Below are 20,395 nucleotides of genomic sequence, written 5' to 3'. Positions count from 1 at the left end.
GAAAAGTGGTGTCCATCTTTAAGGACACCCATCACCCAGGACACGCCCTCTTCTCATTGCTGCCATGAGGAAGGAGGTATAGAAGCCTAAAGGCAGACACTCAATGATTCAGGAATATCTTCTATCCCTCTGCCATCCAATTTCTGAATGGACATTGAACCGGTGAACTTTACCTCACAAGTGAGAAAACCTGCAGATGCTGCAAATCCGAGCAACACACACAAAGTGCTGGAAAAACTCAGCAGGCCAGGCAGCATCTATGGAAAAGAGTACAAATGTTGACTGTACTCTGTTCCTAGATGCTGCCTGGCCTGCTGAGTTCCTCCAGCATTTTGTGTGCAAAACTACCTCACAACTTAGTTTGTTTCCTTTTTTATTTGCGCTACTTACTTAATTTAACACTTACATTTATATAAAAGCATATACACACTGTTTTTTTTTTCTACATTACTATTTACTGCTGCTGCAAAGTTAACAAATTTCACAACGTATGCTGGTGACATTAAACCTAATTCTGACTTGGCCTGTTTATTTTTAATTGGCTTCTCCTGTGTAAACGCAAGACCTTTTTTTGCAAAATTTACCACAAGGTTCCAGAGCTAGAAGTCAAAGGAATTGAATTTCACTAGCAGAATTATTATACAGTTGTTCATTGTAAACAACTGAGATGACAATTTCTATCAGCTGATTTTCATTTTGTATAATGAATATAATGGTGTCTATACAGGTACGGAATAATCCACAAGGAGAATACGGAACAGGAAAGCCACAGCAGGAAGAAAGGTTGCAGATTAATGTAAGATTAGTGTACAAAGTTCAAAGAAATTTTATTGTTAAAGTATGTTCATGTCACCAGAAATTACCCTGAGACTCATTTTTATGCAAGCATTCACAGTAGAATGAGAAATATAATAGAATCAATGAAAAAAATAATGATAAATAAATGATAGATAAATAAGTATAGGAATAAATATTAAGTACTGAGAGCATGAGTTATAGGATCCTTAAAAGTGAGTCCATAAGTTGTGGAATCAATTCAGTGTTGAGGTGAGTGAAGTTAACTATCCTGGTTCAGGGAGCCTGATGGTTGAAGGGTAATAACTGTTCCTGACCCTAGTGGTGTGGGACCTAAGGCTCCTGTACTCCTGCTTGTATTAATGAAAACAGATGTTTGAAGGTGGCCATGGACTCTGAGACCTGTAGGGCCTGTTTCTGTATCTCTCCATGCCTCTGACTCTTAATAAAAGTGAGGACTGAAGTGATGCCCTGGTAGAATTCTTTAAGATTGGATAGGCATGGTTCAATTGCAAGAGTGTTCAAAATCTTCATGTTGGCTACTAACATTCCAACAAGAAATTCAGGAAGAAGACTGGGTGTGACATCAGTTCAGACTTGTTAGCTTGAATAGTCTTGATATTTGTGAGGTAGTTGATGTAAATGAAAAATACATTCTCTAAGAAAATAACTTTCTTTTTAAACTATTCAGGTCTCCTGGTCTTCCTCTTCCTGACTTTGAAAGGATGTATCAATAGCGCTTGAATCTGTGGCAATGCAGGAATACCACAGTTCATCTCTCCTGTCCTTGAAGCCTGTACAAAGAAGCTTCAACTTGCAAGTCAGAACTCCCTTTAATCATTGCGTCCCTAGGCAAGGTGGAGAACCCTCAGCTTATGCAATGAACCCCAACGTATCCGAACAGAATTCCAGCAATTCCAACAATGGCTACGTGGAGGGAAGTCAGACAAATCCACTTCATGCGCACCTGAAAAGGAACACCTTTGAAGATCCAACGTCATCCTACTCCAGCAGGGATATTATTTCGCAGTTCCTGGAGAAATCCTCCAAGAAGAAGAACTTAGCCAATCATGAGCTAATCTTCTCTGCAAAGAACCTGTCCCGCTCCTCTGTCGACTCATTTCAAGAGGAGAGCAACAGTAACTTCTCCAAAGATGGCGGGCAGGATCCTGGCTCATCTTTCGCTCAGCATCACTCAACAAACCTGGGTGAAGGGGATCGATTGTTCAACGAACATTTACAAGCAAAGAGGGCGAGAGTAGAGAACATCATCCGAGGGATGAACAGTTCTCCGAGTGACAGCCTTCACCACAGTGAGCTCGAGAGGGAGGGGGGTCAAAGGCAAGGAAGTCTGAACCTGTGTAAAGAGAACAAACGGAAGCAGAGGCTCCCACAACAGCAGCAGCAACAGCAGGGGGAGGATCCCAGGAAGAGCCCTGGACTAGTTTTGCCCCTGAAGAGGCTTAGGAGAGAGGAGTGCCACAGGCTGAAGCAGCAGCTCCAGGAAATGCAGGGAAGGCTTCATGAACTTCAGGAAAAGTTTTTCCAGGTATACGATACCAGTGAATCAGAGCACGAGGACCAAGAGGACACATCTGACTCCTGTTTCCATTTGGCTAGTCCTGAGTACGGAGAAAATACCATGGAAAAGTATCACAGCGACCTTCCAGACATGGACCAGAGTCCCTGTATTGACCACATTCAGACAATTAGCCACAAGAAAGAAACAGGAAAGGAAGCAAGTAAGCTTTGTGATGTGGACAAAAAATTCAACCGTTGTAACAATTATGGTTTCTCTTTAGTGGAGAGTGGATATCTTGCAGAATCTCTGAAATATGAGCTGACCAATGCGGTGGCTCACATCGTAGACTCGGCCGTACAGTTGTTCTCTGTAACACCTTCCCCCACTTCTTCTCAGTCATTCCAAAGCTTGCCGGTCTCCAGGCCCAAGAGCACCCCACAAAATGGTAATACAAACCTGAGGATGCCGAGCCATGACTTCCAGTGTCCCCCAGATCCAGTGATGCATCAGTACTTCGACAACTGTCAAAACCCGTGTACCATCCAAGCTCACGATCAGACGGAAGCAATACCACTGGTGGTGAGAAAGTCACCCCAAGACCAATCTAATCTTGTTGGTCCAATTATTAAACAGGGCTGTCAAATGCCGCATAACAAACCACCATTAACATTGGTTCTGGACCCCCAGATGACTCTGACTGAATTGCCTGACCCCATTTTGAGATACAACATGCAGAATTGCATGGGACATACCTTCACTGTAACTGCAAAAGACAATGTTGCTTCTAAGCCAACTTGCCTTTCATGGGACACTGTCAAACTGAGGTCAAAGGTTACCTCGCACCACACAGCCCATCAGTTGTATCCAGGTTTCCGGCAAAAGCCACCAGAGAATCTCAATCTTTCTCACATAAAGTCTGAATGTGGGGAGCTGCGATCCATGGTGGACGTCACTCCATACTCATCGGCAAATGTATCCTTTCTAAGTGTTGTCTTGTGAAGTTACAGAACGTTAGAATAATCTTGCATGTGTTAGACATAGTTGGAATTTCACTCCATGCATGCAAACTTCGCCACCATCACAGATAAATAGGGACATAAAGAGAGATTTTAATACATTAGCCTGCATCAATCAGGGTGCTGGGTACAGGAGTTAGGATGTTATGCTTAAGTTGTATAAGACATTAGTGAAGCTGAATTTAGAATATTGTGTGCTATTCAGACACTTACTTACAGGAAAGTGATCAGTAAGCTTGAAAGAGTGCAGAGAACATATACAGGGCTGTTTTCTGAACTCGAGTTGCAGGGAAAGTTTGAATAGGTTTACACTTTAATTCCCTGGAGTGCAGGAGGATGCGGGGAGATCTTATAGAGGTATACAAAATGATGTGGGGTATAGATAGGGTAAATATAAGCAAGTAGTTCTCCTCTCAACCTGGGTGAGACTCGAACTAAAGGTCATAGGTTTATGGTGAAAGATGAAATATTTAAGGGGAATCTGAAGGGAAACCTTCACTCAGAGGATGTTGCGAATGTGGAACAAGCCTAAAGCAGATGTGGTAGATATGTGTTCAATTGTAACATTTAAGAGGAGTTTGGACAGGTACATGGATGGTTGGGGTTTGGAGCAATATGGAGATATGGTCCTGGTGCAATAAGATGGGCATAAAATTGGGTTAGCATGGAGTAGATGGGCAGAAGTGCTTTAGTACTCTATGACTCTCTCGTGATTACTTCTCGCGGTGCGAAGGAATCCCATTATCTTTTCCTCTGGCTTCCTATCTTAGAATGATTTTGATACTTCAGCAATACTATTGCCTCACAAACTACAACTAAATGCATTAAGGAACACACACAAAATGCTGGTGGAATACAACAGGCCAGGCAGCATCTATAGGAAGAAGTACAGTTGACTTTTCGGGCCGAGACCCTTCATCAGGACACAAATGCATTAGTTTTCCAGAAATTAATTTCAATTACATTATTTATAACTGTGATAATCAGTACACCAGCCTAATAGATTCAGTCTTGGGTATCAGACTTAGATGACATGACCTGGCCAATTCTAATATTTCTTGCACCAATGTGCAGAACCCAGGTCAAAATACATGACTATTTGAATAAAAATAAAAGCAGCTATTTTTACGCAGCATCTTGCATTGAAGCTTCAGACAATGCTTTGGCCACAAAATGTATCTTACCACTGCATGCATTTATAAATCCTGAGGAGTTTAGCCAATAACACTTAAATGATGTCAAGTAGCAGATATTGGGGTGAAGGGACTGAGGCACTGCGGTTATCTTACCATGTGAATAAGCCAGATGGCTTGACACTTCCATCTAATGAGTGAGTTTGAAAAGAATATTTTGATAAATGTTACAACTGAATATTTTATATAGGAAAGAAGACAATGGCCTTTTATAGATTGGAACGGGCCTGACACAAAATGACTATTTGATTAGGACAATCCTACTCTTGAGAGAAATGCTATCCCAGTCTCAATTTGAATGACCACAGGTGGCAGTTGTCCCAGTGACCTTAAACTTCATCATAAACTTTCCACAAGCCCTCCCTTGCCTGTCCTGCCTCCTAATCGTGGCTCCTTCTGAACCTGAGCTCTCAACAAGCTTGAGGAAATCTGCAGATGCTGGAAATTCAAGCAACACACACAAAATGCTGGTGGGACACAGCAGGCCAGGCAGCATCTATAGGGAGAAGCGCTGTCGATGTTTCGGGCCAAGACCTTTCTCTCAACAAGCTTCTAAGTTGATATCTCCATTTTATGTGTCTGACCCCTTCTCCCAACCCCTTTTGCAGAATCAATCAGCCACGCTTAACTAGTGACATTCAAACTTCAAAGTACATATATCTTACCATATACCTGATTCACTTTCTTGCAGTCATTCACGGCAGAACAAAGAACTACAATAAAATCAATGAAAAACGACACAGAAATAAGGACTGACAAACAAAAGAAGACAAATTATGAGAAGGACCAAATAATAGTCAATAAATAATGCTGGGAGCATGAGATTTATGATCCATAGTTTGTATATGATGTCAGAGTTGAGGTGAATGAAATTGTCCACACTGGTTCAGGCTAATTCTGATCTGAAATAAGATGATGGTTGCTTGGTCAGTCGGCGCGTGAGAATATTGAAAAAAGGAGGCACAAGAAAGCAAGTGGAATAGAGGCGCAGTCAAAAGGGACAGAAGCTGCAGCAACAGGAATGGATGGGACCTACTACTCACCTTGCCTCAGTCCAAGATTGCTTATCTTTCAGTGAGAGCTATGACTGCTCCAGTGTGGAGCAGAACCAGTGCTGGTAGATGTTTTCCTGATCCATCATCTACCTCAAGAATACACCCAGGATGCACCACATGGACTTGCTCCTACTTGTCATTGCCAGTAGAGCTCAAGGAACTTAAGAATAAAATTTTCCTAAAATAAGATGGTACTCACTGCAACTACCAATCTGGAACTGATTCAGTCCCTGCCCATAATACTCTCAGTGCAGACAGGGCTTGTGTATTGTGAAATCATTATTTGGGTTGGACCAGAACAAGTTCCACACACACCAGAAAGTTATTTTATCCTCCTCAGTTATTTTATATGGTACATGACTAACTTCTTTCAGTTTGAGAAGGAGCTCACGTCTAAAGAAGTGGAGATGCGAAGGGTCTCAGTAGCCACTACTGAAATGACTCTTGAATATTCAATGAATAGGCAACTGTCCATCTATCACTTTGCGTGAGGGGGGGGGCGTGGCTGGAATATTCCGGGGACTAACCTCTGCATTATGTTGCTACAATCAGCAACCTAGTGTAAGAAGGGTGGTTGATGTGCACCCAGTGAGAGCACAAGAAACAGAAGTTAAGTTAGTCCATTTGGCCCCAATGAGCCACACCTCATATTCCATCCGGCTAGACGCCAACCTATTGGCATGAACGTAGCTTTCTCTAACTTCTGATAATTTCTCTCGTCGTTTTGTTTTTCCATTTCCCATTTTGGTTCCCTTCTTACTCTCCTCCTCTCCTGCCTATCACCTCCCTCAAGGTGGAGATTTATACACTTTTGGATATTAAGGGATTTGAGGGTAGTGCAGGAGAGTGTCATTGAGGTATAACTTCAACGGCAATCTGATGGAATGATGGAGCAGACGTTGGGGACTAACTGGTCTAATTCTGCTTATGTTTCCTGCATTCTCTCTGAGGGAGTGGAGTATATGAAGACTTTTCCTTTTCGATATTCCTTTAAAATAGGAAGCTGTTTATTTCAGTCCATAAGACCATGAGATTTAGGAGCAGAATTAGGCCATTTGGCCCATTGAGTCTGCTCTGCTATTTCATTATGGCTGATCCATTTTCCCTCTCAGCTCCAATCTCCTGCCTTCTCCCCATATCCCTTCATGCCCCAACCAATCAAGAATCTATCAACCTCTGCCTTAAATATACCCAATGACTTGGCCTTCGCAGTGGCTTCTGCTTCTATTATTAAAATAGTCTTAAATGGGAGGAGGTACGGAACATGGCTATGCTGTGAAAGTTAATTTTGTCTGATCTCCAACTCTTTTCCTCACCTTTTGTCTCGACAAAAGAGGCATTCTTCCTAAAGTGGCGTCCTTTAAGAACACTTTGGAGAGTAAATCCTTCACTTGTTTACAGATGTCAATTTAACGAGGCAAATTCCATTGCAGATGCCTGGTCACATTTCTGGATCCAGTGTTCATGTCAAAAAATACAGGGCACTATTTGTTTGATGTCACAGGTGCTTCAGGTGAAAAGTGGCAGCGGGGCGGAAATGAAGAAACACCTTCAGAGATGGGTGGAGCACAGCGGACAGTTACATTTTAGTCTAGTGCTTAGGCGAAATTTAGTTCACAAGCTTATTCCACTGGGGAATAAAGCTCAAAGTCACCCTGAAGCTGGAAGGTGCTTTTGAATCAGATGGCAGGATACCTAATGAGAAAGGAAGAATCATTTGTTGTGTTTTTATCATAATGTCCCAGGGACCATCAATCACTTGTGCACAAGAAAGCCTGCAGATGCTGGAAATCCAAAGCAGCACATACAAAATGCTGAAGGAACTCAGTAGGTCAGGCAGAGTCTATGGAAAAGAGTAAACAGTTGACGTTTCAGGCCAAAGCTCTTCTTCAGAACTCTGTTGAAGACAGTTACAATGGAGAAAACAAGATGAACATTTTTCGAACAGCAAAAGATGCAAATCAAATTTCTCTCTTTCAATTTTAATAGACAAGGGATAAACATTCTCCGATATACTAAAGATAACATTTGTCATATTTGAAAGTAGTGCCTCTTTCTACCTTTTAAAGATTAGCTTTAGTTATACATAAAAGCATACAGTGAAACACATTATTTGTGTCAGTAACCAACACAGAGCAAGGATTATGCTGGAGGCAGCCCACAAGAGTCGCCATGCTTCCAGTGCCATCGTAGTATGCCCAACTCACTAAACCCTAACGTTAACTGAATCACTACAAGTGCAGGCAGGGCCTTTGTTTGACATCTTGTCTGAAAGACAGCACTTCTGACAGGTCTGAGATACACTATAATGTCAGCTGAGAATTTTATACTTTTGTCTGGTAATGAGACCATCAGACCTTAAGACTTAAAGCAAAATTAGGACATTCAGCCCATTGGGTCCACTCCGTCATTCCATCCTGGATCGTTATTTATCCCTCTCAACCTCATTCTCCTGCCTTCTCCCTGTGACCTTTTATGCCTTTACCAATCAGGAACCTATCAACCTCCATTTTAAATCTATCCAATGACTTGGCCTCCACAGCCATCTGTGGCAATACATTCCACAAATTTGCCACCATCTGGCTTAAGAAATTCCTCCTAATCTCTGTTCTAAAGGCAGATTTTTCTATTCTGAGGTGGCGCCCTCTGGTCCTAGAATACCCAACTATGGTAAAAATCCTCTCCACGTACATTCCATCTAGACCTTTCAATATTCGATAGATTTCAATGAGATTGCCCCTCATTCTTCTAAACTTCAGTAAGTATAGGTTCTGAGCCATCAAGTGCCCCTCACACATTAACCCTTTCATTTCCAGGGTAATTCTTGTGAACCTCATCTGGATCCTCTCCAATACCAGCACCTCCATTCTTAGATTAAAAAAAAAGCTCCCAATATGGCAAGTGAGACCTGACCAATGCCTTATAAAGCCTCAGCATTACATCCTTGCTTTTATGTTCCAGTCTTCTCAAAATGAATGCTAACATTGCATTAGCCTTTCTCACCACCAACCCAACCTGCAAGTTAACCTTTATGGAATCCTGCACGAGGAGTCTCAAGTCCCTTTCCACATTTGATTTCTGAGTTTTTTTCCTCGTTTAGAAAATAGCCTTTATTCTTTCAACCAAAGTGGATGCCCATACACTCTCCTACACCATATTCCATCTGCCACTTCTTTGCCCATTCTCCTAATTTGTCTGACTTGATAACGACAAGGTTGTGACAGACTGCTTTGCCAGTTCCCCCAAAGACTACAGGTGCTGGAACTCTGTGGGAGTGATGGAATTGTCGATGTCTCTGTCTGAAACCCTGCATCAGCACAAGGTTTCGACTGGAAACATTGATACTGTAATTCATTTCCATTTCATAGATGCTGCTCGACGTTCAGAGTATCTCCAGTGCCTCCGAGGCCACTTGCTGACTATGGGAACAGATTCAGCCTTTTCAGATACAGTTAGTAATTTCCTGTCCTGAGACCTTAGCTAATTGAAAACTTCGCAGCAGATTTAGCCAATTGAATGACACTTTCTATCACCCAGGCAGCAGTTCTGCATGCAAGAAACATGCCCTTTGGACATACCTTCCATCTGCCTTGACACTCCTACGCCCTGGTATGTACCCATCCCAAGTTCTTGGAGAAGAAAACAAAAGCGATAATACATTTGAGAGGAAAAGAACAGCAACTTTAAACAGAAATCCATTAAGTGAATTGTATTCTGAAACTGAATTGAAAAGTCTTTTGTTTTCTTGTTTGCTTAATATGTAAATAGACATCATTTCATTAAAGTGGATTAGGCATCTGTAAATGAATGGAGTGTATTGCTATATAAAAGAAGGTTCTCTGGTGCTCACAAGGAGATGTGAGTGGCTGGGAGCCTTTCATTGCTACTTAGTACTCCAGGCCCACTATTGTTTCAGCCAGTTTCTGATGCTAATGCAGGCAACATCCACTCCTTCCCAGCTGCCAACATCCCCTTCCTTACACGCTCAATCGCAGAGGAGCAACGAAAAGTATACATGGTTACATTTTCCTTCATTTAGCAGGCAAACACACCTCTCGAATTATAATTTCAATCAAGGTTTACAGCATCACAGAAAGGGTCAAAAATCTTAAGTGGGTTACACAAACAAAATGCTGGAGGAACTCAGCAAGTCAGGCTACATCTACAGAGGGTTCAGTCCTGAAGAAGGGTCTTGGGCCCAAAACGTCGAAGTTCGAAGCAAATTTATTAGCAAAGTATGTATATGTCACCATATACTCCCCTGAGATTCATTTTAAAGGAAAACTAAGAAACAGAATAGATCCAATAAAAAACAAAGACTGACAAATGTACAAAGGAAGACAAATTGTGCAAATATAAAACATAAATAGTAAATGTATAGTACTGAGAACCTGAGCTGTAGAGCCCTTGAAGTAAGTTCAGAGATTGTGGAATCAGTTCAGAGTTCAGGTGAGTGAAGCTGTCCATGCTGGTTCAGCAGCCTGATGAATGTAGGGTAAATATAACTGTTCCTGAAACTGGTGGTATGGGACCTAAGGCTCCTGTACCTGTTACCCTCTGGCTAGAGAGCATGACCTGGATGATGAGGGCCCTTGATGATGGATGCTGCTTTCTTATGGCAGGGCTCCTTGTAAATGTGTTCAATGGTGGGAGGGCTTTGCCTGGGATGAACTGAGTTGCAGCCGTCACTTCCTGAAGACTTTTCCATCCTTGGGCATTGGTGTTTCCATAACAAGCCTTGATCCAACCAGTCCACTGTGCATCTATAGAAGTGTGTTAAAGTTTTAGGTGACACACCGAACCTATGCAAACTTCTAAGAAACCAGAGGCACTTATGTGCTGCTTTTTCTCCTTCACAGACACTGTCAGACCTGCTGAGCTCCTCCAGCACTTTGTGTGTGTTGCTCAAGGTTTAAAGCATCTGCAGAATCTCTTGTTTTTAAGTGGGTGACAGCCCGATTTCATATATGGGTTCTTCAGAAGTGTTTTGGATCCCACATGATCCTGTAATGATTACCTCAAAAAACTCTAGAGTTAATTAAATTTCAATGTGTAGCCAGGGTAATGGCCACCAGCATGAAGATGATGGGATGTGTGAGAGGTGCTGGGTAACGGATACAGAGAGTTGGTCAGCATTTAAATTTTCTATAAGTGTATACCTCAGATAAATATTATGTGGAGATTTGTGGCAAACATGAATATATGATATATATGTACAATAGCTTAAATCCACCTTATGGAAATGTTTGTTTGATGATGAACTTCAATAAAAAATAAATTACAAAAAAAAGACTCTGAAGGAGGAATAGAGGATTCCATTTATAAATGGAAGCAACGTCCCTTTCAAGATATTTCAAAATGCTTTAAGGTCAATTAAATAGCTAAATAGCTTTAAGTGTTGTAATGTTGGTAACACTGTCAGTTTGTACACAAAAGCTGTGATAAGCGACATTGCGATAATTACTAAACATGTACTGTACTGTGCAGTCAACGGAAGGATAATTATGACCAGGACCCTGGAGATAAACTTCTCCAGTCTCCTTCAACACAAGGCCGTGAAATCTGTTATGTTCACTGGGTCACCAGAGGGGGAAGATGGATTTTGGGTTGAATATTTCATTTGAAAGACAGTGCAGCATTTCTTCAGTGATGACTTGTGGTAAGAATGCACAAAGCTTATGAACAGCAGCCGTTTTGTGCACTTCATGTTGTCCCGTGCAGGTCTGTAGTCTAGTGCAGTTTTTATGTTGTTTTACATAGTCTAGTGTAGCCTTGTGCTGTCTCACATAGTCCAGCGTAGTTTTGTGTTGTTTCATGTAACGCCAGGGTCCTGGAGGAATGTTGTTTCATTTTTATTATGTCTGTACCAGCAGTCTATGGTCGAAATGACAATAAACTTGACTTGAGCTTTAACTCGTCAGAAAAAGATGAATACACTAGGTGTGTGTGTGTGTGTGTGAGAGAGAGAGAGAGAGAGAGAGAGAACTACACAAACTGAGCTGAGAGCAATTTCACTTCTTGTGTGTCTGTTCTCTGTGATGCAGGACTATTCTAAATCTAGTGATTAGAATTTCTTTCTGAGAGTTTTGATCGTTCCCCAAGTCAGGAGCAGTAAACCCCAATGTAGCCCCTTCTGGTGAGATGACCCATTCCATTTGTACTGTCCTTGCAGTAAGTATGGTCCAGCTGTGTAATGTATTTCACAGGTCATTCATTGACGACAATGCATTAGCCAACAGGTTGGAGGAGGGGTAGGATGAATGACTCACAGGAAACAGTACAAAGCATTGCAGGGGAAAAAAACGTACTCAAAGAGCAAACTTTGAAGTACAGTGTGAGCAGGAATTACAGTAATTCTGACAACAAAAGCAGAGTAATTTTTGACAAAAACCACAGTGAGTGGACGGTGACTGCATTCAAGTTATGTGCACAAAATTAATCTCTGTCAATGATAGCAGCATGGTCACAGAGCTGGTCTGGCAGGGGAATTACTCAATCATCTCTACTTTTTTATGTTTGCTGCAATGGCCAAGTTCAGTGTAATAACATCTTTTTATTTATTTATTTATTGAGGTACAACTTGGAATAGGCCCTTTCCTGCCTTTCGAGCCACGCTGCCCAGCAACCCCCAATTTAACCCTAGCCTAATCATGGGACAATATACAATGACCAATTAATCTACCAACCAGTACATCTTTGGAACGTGGGAGGAAACCGGAGCACCCGGAGGAGACCCATGTGGTAATGGGGAGAACATACAAACTCATTACAGGCAGTGGCGGGATTTGACCCTTGGTCGCTGGTACACTACTGTACCGCTCCAAATAAAAAGAACATTAATAATTCAGTAATTAGACTAAGTAAGAGGCTATTTTTAGTTGGTGTGCCTCCCATCTTCTGGAGGGTAACGAGAGCAAGATAATTACAACAAAGGTTCCTATAGTGAACTAAAATTTACACTTACATTAGTTCTAAGCTCTTCTCAACAGAATCATCTCACAGAAAATGACAGGGTCTGTTATTTTCTAACCTGTCATTATAAAACACACTTGAGACCGTGCCTGAAATATACTTGACTCACTTTCAGAGGAGATTAAGTCTCACGCTTTATGTCCACATTCATAAAATCCATCTCCATCCATACATACACTCAGTGGATACTTTATTAAGTACACCTGCTTGCTGATGCAAATATCTAATCAGCCAATCATATGGCAGCAGCTCTATACATGAAAGCATGCAGACATGGTCAAGAGGTTCAGTTGTTCTTCAGACCAAACATCAGAAAAAGGAGGAGGAGCTTAGGAGGATTAATGGCACCTAACAGCGACTCCTTTGTTTGCATCTTCGGAAACAGCTCTATTTCCATCTTCAATATCTCTATTTTTCCCTTTCAGGGTCCTTTTGAAGACCCTGACCTGGAGTTACACACTGACTTTGGTTCTTTGTGGGAATGAGACCCGCTCTCGGGTTTCACGCCTGACCGTTATTCGGCACGCTAAAGGCTCAACCTAAGACCTCAGCTCGCCTTCAGAGGGCTGAGATTTCATTGTTCTGGAGACGGGGGGGGGGGGGGGGGTGTGGGGAGTTCAAAGGTTGGTGTCACAGCAGGAGACCGGTATGTTGTGAGAGATGGAGGATCTGAGGCCGTATGCTCGGAAACCCGAGATCTCTGGGCAGAGAGCTCAGAAAAAGTGACGCAACAGACTTTTAACATCGTAAACCAGTGAGTTGTTTGTTATGTCTCCCCTTTCGCTGTGAAACAGAGACATCCCTTTCTCCCTTATTAGGGAGAGAGAGAGCCTGTGGTATGTCGAATACCGGGTGAAACAGGAAGTCTTTGGGGTAACTGCAAGTCTGTGTCTTTGCTGTTGCTTTGCTCACTCTTGAGTGCTCGGTGGTGGGTGCCGATGCTGATTTTTTTGCCGGTGGGGGGAGGAAGGATCGTTGCTTGCTGCCACTTACTCACGGGAGGGAGCAGAGCTAAGGGAGTCTTTGAGGTTCTAACATTTAACTGTCGTTCATCGTTTAGATCACTCTGTTTTCACGCGAAGAAAAAGCACTTTAGGATGTATATTGTATACGTTTCTCTGACATTATATGTACCTTTGAAACCTTTTAATGAGGAAGAAATGTGACTTTGACTGTGGAATGATTGTTGGTGCCAGATGGGGTGTTTTGAATGACATCAAAAAATTATGATCTTCTGGGATTTTCACACACAACAATCTCTAGATATTACAGAGAACGGTGTGAAAAATAAAGAAAAAATTCCAGTGAGCAGCAGTTCTGTGGGTGAAAGTGTCTTGTTAATGAGAAAGGTCAGAGGAGAATGGCCAGGCTGGTTCAGACTGATAGGAGGGTGACATTAATGCAAATAACCACAACAGTGGTGTGTAGCAGAGCATCTCTGAATGCACAGTGTGTCAAACCTTGAAATGGATGGGCTACACCAGCAGAAAACCATGGAAGTACACTCAGTGGCCACTTTATTAGGTACAGGAGTTATCTAATGAAGTGGCCACTGAGTGTATATTCTAGAATATTCCTAATGTGCTGACTCATTGCAAAGATTCTGAATGAATAGTATCTCCAGATCACAGCAAGATTCTGCAGCAGGCTCTCAGTTTGGACACTCCAATTTTGCAATTCTAAAGATGGCTTTTGCTGGGGCATTAGAAGTGGAATATTCTGCCCTTTTCTAATTACACCTATCAAGTGTGTTGAGGATATCAATCATTTCAGGCAAGAGGTGAGCATAGATGGAAATTCAGGTGACAACAGGTGGGAATTGCAAGCAATTCAGGTTTTTTTAAAAATATGGATGAGTCTTCTAATTTTTAATCAGTCTTAGTAGGCCAATTAAATGCACATTATAAAGGTGCACGTAAAAAATCTCATGTTGATGTTTTAATCAAAATGCATATGTCGTTTTTTATACTTTATTTATTTATTGAAATAAGGTGTAGAACAGGTCCTTCTGGCTCTTTGAGCCATGCCACCCTGCAACCCCCTGATTTAACCATAGCCTAATCCCCGGTACAGTTTACAATAACTAATTAACCTACAAACTGGTACACCTTTGGACTTCGGGAAGAAACTGGGGCAACCGAAGGTAACTCACAGGGTCACGCGGAGAACGTACAAAGTTCTTACAGAGAGTGGCGGGAATTGAACCAGGGCCGCTTGTACTGTAAAGATTTGTGCTAACCACTACGAATATGGCAAGAACAGCCCTCAAACATTTCAGAGCAATCACACCCAAATGAGACAAAGCAAATGAAAAATATAATTTCCAGCAGAACCGAGTTTCCAGGTCTGGACTAATAAAGTTCCAAGATTGCATTTGTATGCGAGAAAGATGCATACAATCAGTAATGACGCATTATTGAGATGTTGGGTGTTATATAAAATCTTCTAACACTCTTAATAAGCCCAAGCATTATAAATAGTTAATTACCATGCTGTGCCAATGGTTTTCAGGACCACCTGGTAAAGGAAGCCGTTGAAATAAGTCTGGAGAAAAACAATTTTAATAAAGACGAAGGTCTCGCTGTATGTAAGAATTGGAATTCGATTGTAAACTAGGTGGGAGAGCAGAAACCTGATAAGATGGGGACTAACAAAGCAGTAGGGACAGACTATGGGGGTATAATATAAATGGTAAGACTCTTGGCAGTGTGGAAGATCTGAGAGATCTTGGGGTCTGTGTCGGGCTTGACATGCCAAAACATCATCCCTGACAAAGATAGCAGGGTTTATCATAAAAACTTTGGTTATAATCGATACTTGTACCTGGCTGGAAGCCTGATAAGAATTTATTTGCCATATATGCTGGGAAAGCACTAGATCCTTTTCTAATTACTGCCTGTTACACTGCTGGCATTTAGGCAGCAATGAGGGCCCTCCATCTCTGTCTGTCCTTGGCCATCTTCTCTGTTGTGCCCCACATGTGGTTTAGGGTCCTCATTTCTGCCTCTATGGTATGGCACCAAGTTGTATTTGGTTTCCTGTGTTTCCTCCGCCCTTCAGGCATTACAGGACACACAAGAAAATGATAAGTTGATTTACCTGAAATGTTGTGTTCTGGTTTCACTCTTGAACTCTAGTAACATGAAGCAGAGTTTTATGTGTCCTGAGTTTTGAAATAATACCTTCTAGACTGGGGGGCTGCAACTTGGGGCCCACAGACACCTCAGTTAATGGTAGAGGTCCATGACATAAGGAAGATTGGCAACCCCTGTTCCAGACTCTTTTACTTTTGGATGTGGGTGGGTGGGATGAAATCTTTGAAGCAGATATAAAAAATTTTATATTATCGTCAGCAGATAGAAGGGTCATTTAATGCTCTCTTGTCAAATTGACTATGATTGAATAACCTTAACCAGTCTTCTGATTCAGGAGGGATTAACACCTAATCACTTGAAAAAAGCCAAGCTGATGTTCTTCTATACTCGATACCCCAACTCAACCACACTGAAAACATACTTCTCCGATGTTAAGGTAGGGAAAAACCTTCATGGCACTATCCAGTTAAGAACAATTGAGAAGAATGTAGCACATTTGAAAGAGACTTGTGTTTTAGAGATTTGTATGATAAAGGACAGTGGGTTGGAGACAATGTGTTTTGGAGGAATCTGCCTGTCTGTGTCATATGTTGTGCTATGCATGAAGCACTAATGTTTAGGTGTGTGACAGCCTTTAGTTTGAAGGCCAAACATCTTTAAAGCTGGGATGACTCTGTTAGAAACACAGTGAGCCTCATTTGTTTCCAGTCTCAGTTAATGACTCAAGGTCCCGATGAACCCTTGGTTTACTGGTGGCATCAGCTAATTCTTTTTCCTTCTATGTGACTTGTCACCTTTTTGAAAGATGCTCACTCCATCTACAGCAGGACAAGTGGCAAGATCTCTGCTGGAGTACTCACACTGCCGGGCAAGACACACAACAGGAGATGGGCACGATGAGACAAATTCTCAGATACAGAAGAGAGATATCCCTAGCAAAGGGAGAGAAGGGTGGGGGATGCAAGTGTTTGCAATACTGTGAATCATTTAGAACAGTGGTTCCCAGCATTTTATGCCATGGACCCCTACCATTAACAGTGGGGATCCAAGGACCCCAGGTTGGGAACCCCTGATTTGCAGTGCCTATAATAAGTAATCACCCTCTTGCAAGTGTTCATGATTTATTGTTTTACAACATTGAACCACGGTGGATTTAATTTGGCTTTTTTGACACTGATCAATAGAAAAAGGCTCTTTCATGTCAAAGTGAAAACAAATCTCTATGAAGTGATCTAAATTACAAATATTAAAAACAAAATAACTGATTGCATAAGTATTCACCCCCTTTTAATATGACACACCAAATCATCACTGGTGCAGCCAATTGGTTTTATAAGTCATATAATTAGTTAAATAGAGATACGCTTTTGAAGACTTGTGTGCAGTTAAGGTGTTTCAACTGATTGTAGTAAAAATTCACCTGTATCTGGAAGGTCCAACTACTGTTGAGTCAGTATTGAGTCAAAATCTATGCTGTGGAGACAAAAGAACAATCCAAGCAACTCCACAAAGGTTATTGAAAAGCATGTCAGGAGATGGACACAAGGAAAATTCCAAGTCACTGAACATCCCTTGGAGTACAATTAATTCAATCATCTAGAAATGGTAAGAATATGGCATAGTTGTAAATTTGCCGAGAGCAGGCCGTCCTCAAAAACTGAGTGACCGTGCAAGAAGGGGACTGGTGAGGGAGGCCACCAAGAGACCTATGACAACTCTGGAGGAGTTACAAACTTCAGTGGCTGAGATGGGAAAGACAAACGCATACAATAACTGTTGCTCAGGTGCCTCATCAGTCGCCACTTTATGGCAAAGAGAAAGCCACTAATGAAAAAAAATCACATGAAATCTTGGCTAGAGTTTGCCAGAAGGCATAGAGGAGTCTCTGCAGTCAGCTGGAAGAAGGTTCTATGGTCTGATGAAACCAAAATTGAGCGTTATGGCTATCAGATTAAATGCTACGTTTGGCATTAGCCAAACACCACTTATCATCAAAAAGCATAGTGGTGGGTGCATCATGCTGTGGGGATGCTTCACTGCAGCAGGCCCTGGAAGGCTTGTGAAGGTAGAGGGTAAAATGAATGCAGCAAAATACAGGGAATTCCTGGAGGAAAACTTGATGCAGTCTTGAAGTGAATTGGGAGAAGATTTGTTTTCCAGCAAGCCAATGACCCCAAGCATAAAGCCAAAGCTGGACAGGAATGGCTTAAAAACAACAACGTTAATGTCTTAGAGCGGCCAAGTCAGAGCCCAGACCTCAATTCAGTTGAGAATTTGTGGCTGGACTTGAAAAGGGTGTTCACTCATGATACCCATGCAGTCTGACAGAGCTTCAACAGTTTGTAAAGAAGAATGGGGAAAAACTGTAGTGTTCAGATGTGCAAAGGTGATAGAGACCTGTCCGCACAGACTCAAGGCATTAATTACTGCCCAGGGTGCACCTACTAAATACTGACTTGAAGGGGGTGAGTCATTACGCAATCAATTATTTTGTATTTAATAATTGTAATAAATTTAGACCAATTTGTAGAAACGTGTTTTTTACTTTGACACGAAAGAGTCTTTTCTGCTGATAAGTTTCAAAAAAGCCAAATTAGATCCACTGCGATTCAATGTTGTAAAACAAAAAAACATGAAAACTTCCAAGGGGAGTGAATACTTTTTATAGGCACTGTAGAACAATGAATATTAGAAATATTAACACTAAATATTAGAAATGCTTGAAAAAGATAATCACATTATCATTTTATTGTGGTCTCTTCCTTTTGACCTCCAGGCTGTTAGTGCGATATCTGCTTTCCTGCATCACTGCTTCTGGAGGTCAACGCCAGGCCATGTGTTAAACTCACTTCCCTTCCTCATCCCGGCTACTCACTGTGAGAGAATCTTTGAGAACAATGGGAGACTAATCTCGGGTGTCTGACTCAATTCCGTCATGGCTAATTAACATTACTATTTCTTTGTGTAAAAAAGACTTCCATGGCTTTATTTTCAAAATGAATAGCTCACCTTGCATTCTCAAGTAATGTCCTTCATTCTTTATAATTCATGCCTGGATCGTTACAGGTAACTTCCCACTCTGGACACCAGATGGTGCTGTTCTAGGATTTCTGTGTTGAAAATTCATGTTTTGCCATGTGGGGAAGCAGGGATCCATTACAACCCCTCCCAACATCTGCTTGCATTCTGGGCCATTTAAATATTCTGGTAAAAGTACAATGGCATACCAACAGTGGAGCAGCTGTACTGTGCAAATCTTAATTCTTTTATCTGCACTGCTTTAGCACAATGGATCAGACCTTTCGCATTGCAGTAAGACTAGGTCATTCAACATTGTGTCACCTGTTGCTTTTCAACTGTACATCGCTAATTCACATTGGCTTCTTATCCCAGAGAAGTTCTAGGATTTTGCCAAAGGGTAATTACTTGCAGGAGATGCTTTTTTCAACCGGCCAACTGCCTCACGTTTATGATTCTTTCAAACTTTTCCATTAGACCATAGACATAGGAACAAAATTATACTATTCGGCTCTTTGAATCTGTTCTGCTGATCCATCATGGCTGATTTATTATGGCCTTCTCCCCTTAATCTTTGATGCCCTGACTAGTCAAGGATCTATCAAACTCCACTTTAAATATACCCAGTGACTTGGCCTCCGTAGCTGTCTGTGCTCATGAATTCCACAGATTCACTACTCTCTGGATAATGAAATTCCTCCTCATCACTGTTCTCTGGCTAAAGGAATTCCTCATTATGTGTTCTGAATGGTCATTTCACTAAACGGGTTCCCAGCCTGGGGTCCAGGGCCTTCCTCAGTTAATGGCCTTACCTTTGGCCATTACCATTAACCCCAAAAAAAAAATTGGGAACCCCTGCTGTAAAGGATGGCCATTTTCCCACTAACCCTATCAGCATAATTTTTTGTCAAATGTTATATACAAACTTGTAATCTTCTAACTCCACTCAAATCTTCTTCAGGATTAACACCAATCAAATCAATTTGAAATATTGTCATTACTGGTGGTGTTGCAGCAAACATGTGAACAGAGTCACGGCATGACTGTGCAAGCGCGTGGACGTTGACAAGTTAGACTGGCGGGAAGAGTTTATAAAGAAGGTAGCTTTATAGAGTGGGTGTCAAAGTAGGAGGGCCTTGGCTCAACGGGGCTTCAGCGATAACAGGTTGAGGTGAGCTAGGTTACTTGTGAAGGATAGGAATAGGAAGTATGTCTGTGAGGCCGGTGTTCTGTGCTGGGTGTCAGATGTGGGATGTTCAGGAGATTCCCAGCCTCCCGGATGGCCACAACTGCACCCGGTGCGTCAAGCTGCAGCTCCTTAGGGACCGGGTTAGAGACTGGAGATGCAGCTCGATGATTTTCGTCTGGTCAGGAAAAGTGAGTAAGTGATAGTGAGGAGCTATAGACAAGTAGACACACCGGCGCCTCGGGAGACAGCTAAGCGGGTAACAGTCAAGAGAAGGAAGGTCAAAAGTCAGGTACTAGAGATTGCCCCTGTGGCTGCCCACCTTAACAATAAGTACTCCTGTTTGAATACTGTTGGGGGAGGGAACGACCTACTTGGGAGAAGCAACAGTGGCCATGCTTCTGGCACAGAGTCTGGCCCTGTGGCTCAGAAGGGTAGGGACAGGAAGGCAGCAGTAATCGGAGACTCTGTAGTTAGGGGGTCAGAAAGGCAATTCTGTTGACGCAGGAAAGAAACGCGGATGGAAGCCTGCCTCCGGGGTGC

General features: G+C 42.0%; 1 protein-coding gene across 1 annotated transcript in view; it reads left to right on the top strand.

Annotated features, from left to right (window-relative positions):
* The first annotated feature begins 1,549 nt into the window (after nt 1-1,549).
* Nucleotides 1,550-20,395, top strand: part of LOC132405741 (prospero homeobox protein 1-like) — a 54,195-nt gene continuing 35,349 nt past the window's right edge. The window contains exons 1-2 of the mRNA XM_059990775.1: nt 1,550-3,289; nt 15,983-16,084. Coding sequence (XP_059846758.1) covers nt 1,550-3,289; nt 15,983-16,084 — 1,842 coding nt within the window. The remainder of the gene's footprint in view (nt 3,290-15,982; nt 16,085-20,395) is intronic.

Source organism: Hypanus sabinus, chromosome 2 (genome assembly GCF_030144855.1).
Source record: "Hypanus sabinus isolate sHypSab1 chromosome 2, sHypSab1.hap1, whole genome shotgun sequence".
NCBI lineage: Eukaryota > Metazoa > Chordata > Chondrichthyes > Myliobatiformes > Dasyatidae > Hypanus > Hypanus sabinus.
The sequence above is the reverse complement of the archived record's forward strand: the minus strand, read 5'-3'. Positions and strand labels throughout refer to the sequence as shown.